Source organism: Amphiprion ocellaris, chromosome 24 (assembly GCF_022539595.1).
Source record: "Amphiprion ocellaris isolate individual 3 ecotype Okinawa chromosome 24, ASM2253959v1, whole genome shotgun sequence".
Taxonomy (NCBI): domain Eukaryota; kingdom Metazoa; phylum Chordata; class Actinopteri; family Pomacentridae; genus Amphiprion; species Amphiprion ocellaris.
In genome coordinates, this window is record NC_072789.1 from 1,880,102 (window position 1) to 1,893,041 (window position 12,940).

The 12,940-nt window shown below is 35.8% G+C and overlaps 1 protein-coding gene across 1 annotated transcript in view; it reads right to left on the bottom strand.

Annotated features, from left to right (window-relative positions):
* The window catches only part of LOC111564168 (bile salt export pump-like), a 33,487-nt gene extending 24,257 nt beyond the window's left edge, over positions 1-9,230 (bottom strand). Inside the window, exons 1-11 of the mRNA XM_055008661.1 lie at positions 9,151-9,230; positions 8,931-9,019; positions 8,802-8,820; positions 7,279-7,308; positions 7,138-7,189; positions 6,759-7,051; positions 5,527-5,614; positions 1,406-1,539; positions 1,160-1,331; positions 497-621; positions 235-409 (exon numbers count right to left, since the gene is read on the bottom strand). Coding sequence (XP_054864636.1) covers positions 235-409; positions 497-621; positions 1,160-1,331; positions 1,406-1,539; positions 5,527-5,614; positions 6,759-7,051; positions 7,138-7,189; positions 7,279-7,308; positions 8,802-8,820; positions 8,931-9,009 — 1,167 coding nt within the window. The 5' untranslated portion in view covers positions 9,010-9,019; positions 9,151-9,230. The remainder of the gene's footprint in view (positions 1-234; positions 410-496; positions 622-1,159; positions 1,332-1,405; positions 1,540-5,526; positions 5,615-6,758; positions 7,052-7,137; positions 7,190-7,278; positions 7,309-8,801; positions 8,821-8,930; positions 9,020-9,150) is intronic.
* Between the last annotated feature and the right edge of the window lie 3,710 nt (positions 9,231-12,940).

The window sequence follows — 12,940 nt, forward strand, 5'->3', positions numbered from 1 at the left end:
CTTATTTTAAGACACCTAAGCTTGACAATCCTGGTAAAACAGACCTTAAAATAAGTTTTCCCAGCGAATTTTAAGATTTCAATATTCTAAATATCAGATCTTATTTCAAGAAATCTTACCAAGACATTTTCACTTGTTCTATTGGCAGATTTTTTTCACTTATTTCAAGGTAAAAGTTCCTTGAAATAAGTTTTTTTTTTCTTGTTTTCAGAGGGGCATTTTTTCCATTGATACCTGCAGTAGAGTTCCTGGTGTGTACTCCTCAGTGTCCACCACCAGAGTGGAGCCATACCAGAAGGCCAGACCATAGCACAGGAAGATGATCATCCAAATATATCCGGTGAAAAATCCCATAATAAGACCCTTCCTGATGCCCCAGCGCTGGGCCGAGACCAGGTTCCTGTCGTACCTTTTAGAAGAGTAGAGAAACCCACCTCAGCTATGCATAAATTGGAAATAAATAACATGTGCTTGGCTTTCTGTGTTCTTACTTTACCTCTGAACTTCTTTTTTTTCTCCACTGAAAGCAGCCACAGTCCTGATGGAGGTGAGGACCTCATCGGCTACAGCACCAGCTTTGGCGTAGGCCTGCAGCTCCATCCCTGTTAGCCTAGCCACAAACTGGAGGTGAAACAGAGTGACGGAGGGAAGCGAAAGTCAATCAGGTACGTTACGTCAAGAGACATCACATCAAAATATGACAAGTCCTGCCATGTGGAGTCGAGGTAATTTACTTCATGACAACTTTAGACAACAAGACAAGTCGAACCAAAAGAATTAAAGTCAACAAGTTAGGGCAAAAGAGTTGAGAGAAATCAGTTTGATAACTCGAGAGATGTAGAGATCAATCACGAGGCGTGAAGTTGATGAAAGATCTCTAGATGCATCTAATCAACATATCAAGTCAATCCATGAGGAGTCAAAGTATCTCAGAGGAAGTCAAATTCACAAGTCCAGAGTAGTGATGTCAACAAATTATGTAAATATAAGTCAGGAGAAACTGGGTTGAAGTCAAGGAAAGTTCAACAGGTGGTATGAATCTAGTCAACAGGTGGTAAACATTCCAATTACATCTCAAGACAAGCCATGGATGTTCTGATAAGTAGTAAGATGTCGAGTCAATTCAAGACAAGTCAAGTCAAGAGGATCAGAGTCTCACCAAAGCCATCAGACCAGCTCCAACACCAATCAGTGGACTTGCTGCAATGATGACAAGTGTCAGCTTCCATCCTTTCACGAAGCCAACGCAGAAACCGCACACGAAGGTGGTGAAGCGCTGCACGAATATGGCAACTTGGTCCGCAATGGCGTCGTTGATCTTGTTGATGTCGCTGTAATACAGGTAGAACTGCTGTAACACCGACACTCCACAAGACAGAAGCCGTGTCATGGCTTGAACACTCACTCTGACAGGCGAGTGTTGAGCTCCCCTACAGAGGTGCAGTCGAACCAGCCGATCTCCATCCTCATCACTTTGCTGAAGTACATTTTCCTGATGAGCTGAACCTGCCTGGCGGCGGATGTCACCCACAGGGAGATCTGTCGGTTGTAATGGAAAGAGATCATGCTCACATTTGTTAATTGTTGGATATAGAAGCAAGCAGGGCAGCGGGAAGTTATCAGAACCGCCACACTGAGCTCTGACCTCATTTATGAAGAGTAAAATCCTACACAGGGGGCACGACGCTTAGAGCAGAACACAGCTGCATGTTCCGGATTGTTTTCTGCGTCTCTGGAGTCTAAGAAGAACCCTGGTGGTCTTAAACAATGTCGTCATTTGTCAGACATGAGGATTCACTGAGGAGATACTACTGGGTTGCATTGTGGGAAATGTAGGATCCTCGTGATTTGTTACCAGACCCATAGTAGAGGGGGATAAAAGGTGAGAATATCTTCTTTAATCTGTCTATTGTGAGTGGAATTGTTGAGTGTTCAGGTGAGGCTGTTGGCCAAAGTAAAGCCTGATCTCTCCCACAACAACTTCCAACTTTTTAAGATTTTTTTGCTAGTTTTTAAGGTGTTGGCAACTTCTTATTTCTCTGAGCTTTTACACGTTCATGCTCCAGTTTTAGCTTATAAATAAACCTATAAATAACCACAACTCCAAATTATAATCACAGGTATCCGACACTGAACAATATAGTATTTTACTTTATGATCAAAATGAGAAAAGTCCGACAAAAAAACTCCCATCAAAAACAAGACAAAATATAAAAAACGAGAAACAAAACGACAACATGAGTCAAACAACAAAAATCAGACAAAAAATGACAAAAAACAACAAAAACAAGACAAAGTATTACAAAAATGAGACACAGTGACAAAAGAACAATGAGATCTCCTGCAAGTAGTTACCTCTGGCTCTGAAAACTGCATTTACTAAACATGACAGCTTTATCATTTTGCGATTACAGACCTTCCATTAATAAAATCTTAGAAAAGAACACCACACTGGCTCAGAACAACAGTAACTTTGGTGTATTTCTGAATAATTTTGCAAACAACAGCATGGAAAATCGTGGAGCTCTTGTTACCTGACGGTAGCAAAATATGAGCCTTCAGATACTGGATCTAAGAAACCTTCATACGCTGGTTTCAATCAGCGGAGGGGGGATAATTATACACCTGAGCAAACACAAATGATGTGGAGATCCCCAAGGCTTGACAACAGAGATTTACTTAATGCATCCAGTCAATACAATTAGTGAGTTAGTGCACTGAACACACAGCTGGCACCAGAGTCCACAGTGGAAAACAATTGATTTTAAAGTAGCGCTGTTGGTTTATACAGCACACACTGGTCTCACTTTATATTTAAGACAGCACTCCAGAGATTTAGGCCTTGTCCACACGTAGCAGGGTTTTTGTAAAACCGAATATCCTGCCCCCTCCGTCTAGAAAAAAACTTACGTACACACCACCTCGTTTTTAGAAAAAAACTTCATCCACACCTAACCGCATAAGTGCGTTTTTCAGCACATTCATAAGCATGCCGGACCTTTAGGTGGCAGTAGTTCCCCAAATCCTTGCAAGGTGGTGGAGAATAACCGTCCTTAACGTCGTCCTTCGCCTGTGTTGTTGAATGTGGAGCAGTATCTGGGCTTGTAAAAACAAGCAAGTAAAAAGCGCCTGTACAAGAAACAGCGTCCAAAACCTTGTGAGAGCATCCATACTGTTACCCAATGTAAACACAGGTCGCATATGTGACGTAAGAACATATTTTGTCGCAGGCGGTGACGTTTCGAAATGCAAAACCCCGGTTACTGATGTCCACATGCAGACGCATAAAACGGAGAATTCGCAAATCTTCACTTTGGTCGGAGTTTTTAAAAAGAATCGTTTTTGATGACGTAAATCTGCGTTTTCGTGTGGATGATAGGCCGAATCGTAGAAAAATATCTTCGTTTTGTGAGATACCCGGCTACGTGTGGACAAGGGCTTAGTGCTACGAGTCAAGTTAAAATAGAAAACAAGACATAATGTGTGAGGAAATAAACAGAACAAGATAAACAACAATGTTTATCAAGGCTCAGCTACAGTTAAAAGCCAGAGAGTCCGTGTGTTTCTTCAGTAGGGGCTTGAAGCTATCAACAGATCGAGCAGTTCTAATTTGAACAGGTAAGCCAGAGGTGTCCAACATGAGGCCCGCGGGCCAAAAGCGTCCCTCGGTCCAATCCGGCCCTCAAAGTGTAAAAATTCCACAGAAGACATTAACTGCAGATTGTAAATTAGTAAAACTCTAAATTTAAAATAATTTCTAGACCATGACAAGTTGTTTAGATCATGAAGTAAAATACTAGATTGTTCTTTTGTCATTTTGTGTCTCTTTTTTGTAATATTTTGACTCATTCTTGTTGTTTTTTGTCTTTTTTTGTTGATTTGATCATAAAATAAAATTCTAGATTACTCATTGTTCTTTTGTCATTTTGTTTCTCGTTTTGTCGTTTTGCGTTTCCTTTTTGTCTCGTTTGTGTTTTTTGTCTTATTTTTATCATTTTGTGTTTTGCTTTATTCATTGTTTTTTGTCTCGTTTTTGTCGTTTTGTGTTTTTTTTTTTCTCACTTGTGTCGTTTGTCCATTTTTTGTCGCTTTGTCTTGTTTTTGTTGTTTTTTTTGTCTGACTTTTGTTATTTGTCTCATGTTTTTGTCATTTTGTTTCTTGTTTTTGTTGTTTTGTGTTTTGCTTTATTTGTCATTTTGTGTTTCCTTTTTTTCTCACGTGTTTTTTGGCTCATTTTTGTCATTTTCTGTTTTGTTTTATTTGTTGTTTTGTGTATTGTTTTTGTCGTTTTGTGTTTTTTTGTCTCACTTGTGTTGTCAGTCTACTTTTTTGTCGTTTTGTTTCTCACTCTTGCCATTTTTTATCTAGTCTGTGTCATTTGTCCATTGTTTTGTTACTTTGTAACGTTTTGTTTTGTTTTGTCTCATTTTTTTGTCATTTTTTGTTTTTCTTTATTCATTGTTTTGTGCATCGTTTTTGTCGTTTTGTGTTTTTTTGGTGTTGCTTTTGTTGTTTGTCCATTTGTCACTTTGTAACTTTTTTTATAGTTTTTGTCTCTTTTTTGTTTTGTTTCGTGTCATTTGTCTCATACTTTGTCATTTTGTGTCTCTTTTTTGTAATATTTTGTCTTTTTTTGTTTTTTGTCTTTTTTTGTCTAACTTGTTATTTGTCTCATGTTTTTTGTCATTTTGTGTTTTGCTTTATTTGTTGTTTTGTGGTTTTGTGGTCTCGTTTTTGTTGTTTGTCTACTTTTTTGTCATTTCGTTTCTCGCTTTTGCCATTTTTTGTCTTGTTTGTCCATTGTTTTGTTGCTTTGTAACATTTTTGTTGAATTTTTAGTCTTTTTGGTTTAGTTTTGTGTTGTTTGTCTTATTTTTTGTCATTTTTTTCTCACTTTTGTCATTTTCTGTCTCACTTTTGTCATTTTGTGTTTTGCTTTATTCATTGTTTTGTGCATTGTTTTTGTCATTTTGTGTTTTTTTGGTCTCATTTATGTTGTTTGTCCATTTTTTTGTTGCTTTTGAACTTTTTTGTCTATTTTTTTGTCTCTGTTTTTGTTTTGTTTCGTGTCTTTTGTCTCATTTTGTCATTTTTTCACGTTTTTGTCATTTTGCATCTCATTTTTGCAATATTTTGTCTTGTTTCTTTTGTCTTTTTTTGTCATTTTGATCATAAATTAAAATACTATATTGTTCAGATACCTGTGATTAAAATTTGGAGTTGTAGTTATTTACCGGTTATTATGCTGTGATTTTACTGGTCACTTGAGCTCAAATTGGGTTGAATGTGGAACCTGGACTAAGATGAGTTTGACACCCCTGTATTAAAAACAAATAGATAAAAGCTAGTCGGCAGAACAACAAAGCAGCACGTGGAGGATTTTAGATGCTGCATGATTTTGTTTAACAGGTTTCAAAGTGGACGGACTCAAATGGTGTCGAGTGGATTGACTCTAAGTGGAGGCAACGGTGACTCATGACGGATGAGTATTTTTTCTGGAGACAGCGTGACTTTTTATGACTAACCTGAAAGTATCCCAGCAAGAACACAGCTGCTCCAATTCCAGTGTAGTAGAAGGCAAACAGGGTCATTTCATATTCAATGTCTAGGATCCTGAAAGTCAGCACACACACGGTTAATAAATCATTAAAACTTAGTGTACGTACAGTAAATAAATCATACAGAACAACTACAAAACCACACAGGCACTAAAATACAGATCTAAAAGTTTTAACCCTCATGTCGTCCTGCAGGTCAAAATTGACCCGTTTTAAAGTTTAAAAATGTGAGGGAAAAAAAAACATATTTTCACAGTGAAACTTCTGATGTCCACGTTTTCAACATTTTTGGGAAATCTCTGAACATTTTTTGGTGGAAAAAAGAAATGTTAAAAATGTTTCTGAATAACATTCAGAAAAAAATTACCAAAATCCAGCGAATTTCACAGGATTTTGGTTGATTTTTATGTGAATGTTCTTAAAGAAAATACGTTTTTACTGATATATATGGAATCACTTTAGATATTTTCAGGATTTTTTTAGAAGGTTTTTACTCATTTTTTGAAAATATTTACAAGAATTTTCTTGCTAAATTTGGGGGATTTTTTTTTTTTTTTTTAAATAAAACTTTTAAGGGAAACTTTTATCCCTCGTGTCGTCCTGTGGGTCAAATTGACCCATTTTAAAGTTTGAAAATGTGGGAAAAAAAATATATTTTTACAGTGAAAACTTCCACATTCTCAACAGTTTTTAGGAAAATTTTTAAAAATTTTTGGAGGAAAAAAAGAAATGTTAAAAAAATGTTTCTTTAAGAACATTCAGAAAAAAATACCAAAAGCCAGCGAATTTCACTGGATTTTGGTTGATTTTTATGTGAATGCTCTTAAAAAAATAGAAGTTTTACTGATATATATGGAATCATTTTAGATATTTTCAGGATTTTTTTTGGAAGATTTTTATTCATTTTTTGAAAATATTTACAAGAATTTTCTTGCCAAATTTGGTTTTCTTTTTTTTTTTACATATAAAACTTTGAAGGGAAACTTTTAAGGAATTATTGGAATTTTCTTCCTGATGGTTTTGCAAATTATCATAAATTTGGGGAATTCTTTTGCTGAAGTTTTGGATTTTTTTCAGACAAGGAAACAATATTTTTTGGTGCCCGTAAATGAAGACAACAGAAGGGTTAAAATCACATCTTACACTGAATTTCATGTTGAAAAAAGGCCCACCACATGCATTTCTCACAGCCCACTCACCCACACGTCCTGTTCTTCAGCGGTATGAGCATCTCCAGCGTTGAGTTGTTGATGAGGCCCCAGCCCGATTGGTTCTGGTGCGGTGCCGTGTAGTTCCTCTTCCACTGGATGGTGTTGTTCACGCACTCCTTGCGGTCGTCGCTCAGCTCGTTGAGCTCGATGTCGTACTCGATGAAGGTGTCGGTGAGCAGGCCGAACACCAGCAGCATGAGGGGCTGGGCCGAGCCGTGCAGCACGGCGCAGACGCCACCCACCACCATCATCACCACATCTTTACAGGTGGCGAAGCGGAACTGGACACGCAAAAAATCACACACCTGGATCAGGCAGGAGAATCTCTCAAAGAGGGAAAGCTGTGAAAACTGGAGGGTGTTTTTACCAGCTGGAAGAAGCCAACTCTGATGGCTGGTTGCTGCTTATTTCCCTGAGCACTGTTTGAAATAGAATTCCAGTCAGTTTATTTCTATATAAGTTGAATGTGACAAAATATTCTAGACCTCTGTTGCATTTGGTTACTCACTTATCATTCTCTTTGGAAGTTGCCATGTTCCTGCATGAAAGAAAAGAGTGACACTTTGCAGTACAACTACTAAAAAAAAAATGCTTGACTCTTGTGTCGTCTTGGAGGTTAAAATTGACCCGTTTTAAAGTTTGAAAATGTGGGGGAAAAAATATATATTTTCACAGTGAAACTTCTGATGTCCACATTTTCAACATTTTTGGAAGATTTTTGCTCATTTTTTGACAATATTTACAAGAATTTTCTTGCCAAATTTGGGGATTTTTTTAAAATAGAGCTTTTAAAGGAAACTTTTCAGGAATTATTGGAATTTTCTTCCTGAAGGTTTTGCAAATTTTCAGAAATTTGGGGGCTTTTTTTACTGAAAAAAAGGAAACAATATTTTTTTGGTGCCTGTAAATAAAGACAACAGGAGGGTTAAGAAATGAGTGACTTGTGAAGATTTAATGCAGGATGTATGCAGAATTCCAGCTGCTCATCATTAAGAAATTACTAAGTCATCATGTCTATGAATTAATGCTTAATGGGTCATCAATTAATGAATGTTAATTCACTGTACTTCATATTGTACATTAGCTTTTAATTTAATTGAAGATCCATTAAGGGTGGAAGCCCTAAGAGTTCAATATTAAAAAGAACACAAGGCAGAAAACATGAGTCATTTATCTTTCAACATGCCAAGAGGACTTTAAGGTGCAACATAGTGTGCTTTTAGAAGCATTAATTAATCGTGTTTAGGCTCAGTTTAATCAGAGCTGAAATTACATAAATTTTCATTTCATCATTTTTTTTAATCCTTCTGTTGTGATCATTTACGGGCACCAAAAAATATTGTTTCCTTGTCTGAAAAAAATCCAAAAATCCAGCCCAAAAAACTCTCCAAATTTCTGAAAATTTGCAAAACCTTCAGAAAGAAAATTCCATTAATTCCTAAAAAGTTTTCCTTCAAAGTTTTATTTTTAAAAAATCCCCCCAATTTGGCAAGAAAATTCTTGTAAATATTTTCAAAAAATGAGTAAAAGTCTTTCAAAACAAACCCTAAAAATATCTACAGTGATTCCAAATATATCAGTAAAACTTCTAATATTTTCTTTAAGAACATTCAAATAAAAATCAACCAATCAGTGTTCTTCAAGAAACTTTTTTTTCCACATTTCTTTTTTCCACCAAAAAAATGTTGAAAAATTTCCCAAAAGTGTTGACAATGTGGACATCAGAAGTTATTTTTTCCACATTTTCAAACTTTAAAATGGGTCAATTTGACCCACAGGACAACACGAGGATTAAAAGAAAACTCAAAGGGTTTCTGATTTCTATTATATTTACATTAGATGCCAGTCTGGTTGCCACTTTTTAGTATTTTCTGCATGCAAAACAATTCATTTATAAAATAAAAAATGATTAACAAACATAATTGTCTAAATCATCACATGAAAATTACACTGAAATATAAAATAACTTGCAGCTGATCTAAAATACAGTGAATTCGATGCATAAAATCCTCCATAAAATGCTAAACTTACATATCGGAGCCCGCTGGTTCTACGACACAACAACAGAATAGACATTACAGGTTAAAATCAATCCCTGTTTATTTTAAATTATTGATCATTGCAGGATTAATAAACTCTCTATACTGTCTAGTAAATTACCTTCATCAGAAAACTCATAGCTGTGGTTTTCCTGCCCCAGCTTTTTAATGCTTTGTAGTTTTACTGATCCTGTCGGCATGCTGAGGCATCTAGGAAAAGCACAAAAAAGGAATAAAAGTTGTTGTTTTTAAAGCAAATATTCAAAATCCAGCTTGAGAAAACATATATTTTTTTCTAAGCACAAAGCTTTCTAAAAGGCACAGTGTGATCCCAAACTTACTGATGTGTTATCTCTGTTATCCTTGACGTGCAGCTGTTAATCCTCAGGGTGCTTCTAGTTGTGGCAGCTTGTCACTTGGGTGCAATCAAAAAAGTGCTGGGTTAAAAAATAACCCAGCCTTAACCCCGCCAACACGTCACAATAGGACAGAACATTCCCTGTCTCACTGACTACATACTTCTATATTAATGTCTGTAAAACTGACTTTGACTTGACTCTACAGGAAATACAACATAATTTATAATCAATGGAACCACCTCAGTGTGAGATGAGAAGCTCTATAAAAAACTCCAAAAGTAATAATTACCTTATGAGTATAAATAGATGGGAACCGACTCAATCAAACGAGATCATTATTTCATTTCAGTTATCACACTGTTTAATTAAGGTAGCACTAATTAAATGTAATGAGCGATAGCCGAAAGGTGGTGAATAACTTTACTTTGTAAACTGTGAAAGCTGCAGGTGAGCAGCAGTCTGTCTTAATAGTTAATTTCTTACTGAACTTTTTATCCGCTTTAGATGCAAATTCAGTCTCATACCTGGAATGAAACTTCTCATTAAATAAAGTAGAATCTGACAAAATTGTGCAGTTTTCACAGTGACTTTCCTGTTATCCTTCCTTCCTTTTGCCTTAACATTTTTATTTGCTATTATCCACCTAATTTAGCATTATTAATGGATATAGGCTACAATAAATTCCACTTAACATTCACATAGTACAGTTTTGTTTTAATTAACTTCTACTTGCTGCTGGTTTTAGTTCCACTTTTTATTTTTTACAGAATTGTATGATCTCTATTCCCTCATATCTCAATAATATTACAGCCTGAGAGACTTCTGCGTACCAATATGTAACGTGAGCACGCTACCTCGCTAACGACCTAACCTAGCGAACGTTAGCTAGTGTATTAGCATGACATAAAAATGTGAGATAAAAATGTGCAGTGGGACGGCTAAAGTCAGGTGAACAATGCAGCCACAATACAGCCACAAGACTGACACATTAAATTAATTCAAAATGGGTGCAGATTTAGTGGCTATCAGCTAGCATTACACCAGATGCTAATGTTAGCAAGCTAGCGGAAAGAACTGCTAGCTAGTTATCCACTTGATAAATGTTGAAGCATTAAAACCACTAACTCCACCACTACTATGACCCCAGGTTGTATTTTAACAGTAAAATTAGCTTAAAATGATGAAATGACCATGACTTATTACAAATACGGTAAAATTATTCACATTAACATTGCAAAATCCCAGCAGATGTAGTTGTCAGCTAACATTATACCAGATGCTAATGTTAGCAAGCGATTGTAAAGAACTGCTAGCTAGTTAGCTAGTTAAAAATGTTAAAGCATTAAAACCACTATCTCCACCACTACTATGACCACAGGTTGTATTTTAACAGTGAAATTAGCTTTAAATGATGAAGTTACCACAACTTATTACAAATATAGTAAAATTATTCATATCAACAATGCAAAATGGCTGCAGATAAAATGGCTTTCAGCTAACATTATACTAGTTGTTGTTAGCTAGCTAGCTAGCGTAAAGAACTGCTATCTAGTTGATCAATGCTAAAGCATCAAAACCACTATCTCGACCACTACTGTGACCACAGGTTGTATTTTAATTAGTTTAAAATCATACACCCTATTCATATATAGCAAAAGCATTCATTTTAACCTGTCTTAAAATGCTGCCTTGTGCAATAGAAGAATCTAGAAGGTTCAAAAGGGAGAAAATAAATGAATAAGAATGAATAAAACAACAGCTGACCTCAAAAAGCCTCCTTTAAAGCCAGCATTAACAGCCCAACAGTGTCTTTACAGAACCCCAAACAACCCAAATTATCTCCCCACATAATCAACCCAACCACAATTCACAGAAACACCCAGCGTTTTCCTCAGTGTTCTGCTTTGGCAGTGACTCACGTGCTGCTATCGATCAGATTTGGGCTTGGCTGGAACTTAGGGTGAGATTGGTTTGTTTAGAGGTGAGTGTCCTGTCGGTTTCTGCTGCTAAAAAGGCCACTGACCTTACAGGAGCAAATGTTTTACCTGCAGAGGCTCAGCACCGTTTCTGCATCAATACAAGGTGAATGGGACCGATGTCTTAGCTCAAGTGGACGCATTAAATGAGTATGATGTAATCCTTTGGACAAATATATTCTTCACATGAGGAATGATTTTATTCTACAAATGAAGACGCCATTGTGTTGAGCTTTAAACACAAAAACCTTGTCAAACTGTTTGTTTACTTTGAGTATTGTAGTTGTGTACACTGGATTATTACACTGGCTTGCCTCTAAGTCAGCTGAATAATGAACTGGTGAACATCATGAGTGCTTGGACTGAGAAAAGAGTTCAGTTCTCCAAGACTTGGACAGAACCCTTCATAAGCACCTAATTAGTGCAGGAATTAAATAGTTTAATTAAGGAGCAAACACTTTAGTAAAGTCTGAGAGCTGTCTTTTGTGGTGGAGTTCTAATCTGACTGTAGAGCTGGAAAAAATGCTCCTCTCAAAACAAGGAAAAGAAAATATTTCAAGGAACTTTTACCTTGAAATAAGTGAAGAATCTGCCAATAGAACAAGTGAAAAATGGCTTGGTAAGATTTCTTGAAAGAAGATGTGATATTTAGAATATTGAGATCTTAAAATTAGCTGGGAAAACTTATTTGAAGCTCTATTTTAGCAGGATTGTCAAGCTTAGGTGTCTTAAAATAAACCAGACATGCTTTAAAAAAACAGCAGTTTTTCACTCAAAAATAGCTTTTTGCTTTCATGTAAACTCCTAATTTGAGATGTGTTAACCCTCCTGTTGTCCTCATTTATAGGCACCAAAAAAATATTGTTTCCTTGTCTGAAAAAAAATCCAAAAATTCTGCAAAAAAATTCCCCAAATTTCAGAAAATTTGCAAAACCTTCAGGAAGATGTTTCCAATAATTCCTAAAAAGTTTCCCTTCAAAGTTTTATTTGTAAAAAAATCCCCCAAATTTGGCAAGAAAATTTGTGCAAATATTTTCAAAAAATGAGTAAAAATCTTCCCAAAAAATCCTAAAGATATCTAAAGTGATTACAGATATATCAGTAAAACTTCTAATGTTTTCTTTAAGAACATTCACATAAAAATCAACCAAAATCCAGTGAAATTTGCTGGATTTTGGTTGATTTTTATGCAAATGTTCTTAAGAAACATTTGTAACATTTCTTTTTTTCCACCAAAAAATGTTCAAAGATTTCCCCAAAATGTTGAAAATGTGGACATCAGAAGTTTCACTGTGAAAATATTTTTTTCTCCACATTTTCAAACTTTAAAACGGATCAATTTGACCCGCAGGACGACACGAGGGTTAAACTTATTTTGAATTTCCTTGTAAAATTCAACTCAAAACAAGATAATTTCCAGATTGTTTGACTTAACAAGATATTTAAGATGCATCGTCTTAAAACAAGTCCCTCCATCTGCTGAAATGTCTCTTGTTAAGTGAATTTATCTTAAATCGAGTGGGATGAGACATTTAGACTAAAATAAGACAAATAGACTTGATAGATTTTGAGTTTTTGCAGTGTGAGCTGCATCGCCACATTGTGTGTGAATGTCTTTGTATGATTTTGTGTACATTCAAACTACACATAATCTTTGTTTTTTTGTACATCTTGCGATTAAATGATGTTATGGCTGACAGAATTTGTCCTGCCAAGCACAATGGTGCACAGAGAGCTCACAAAACATCCTTATCAAGGTTTCTGTTCAGTCTTCACATATTATCACACATACAGCC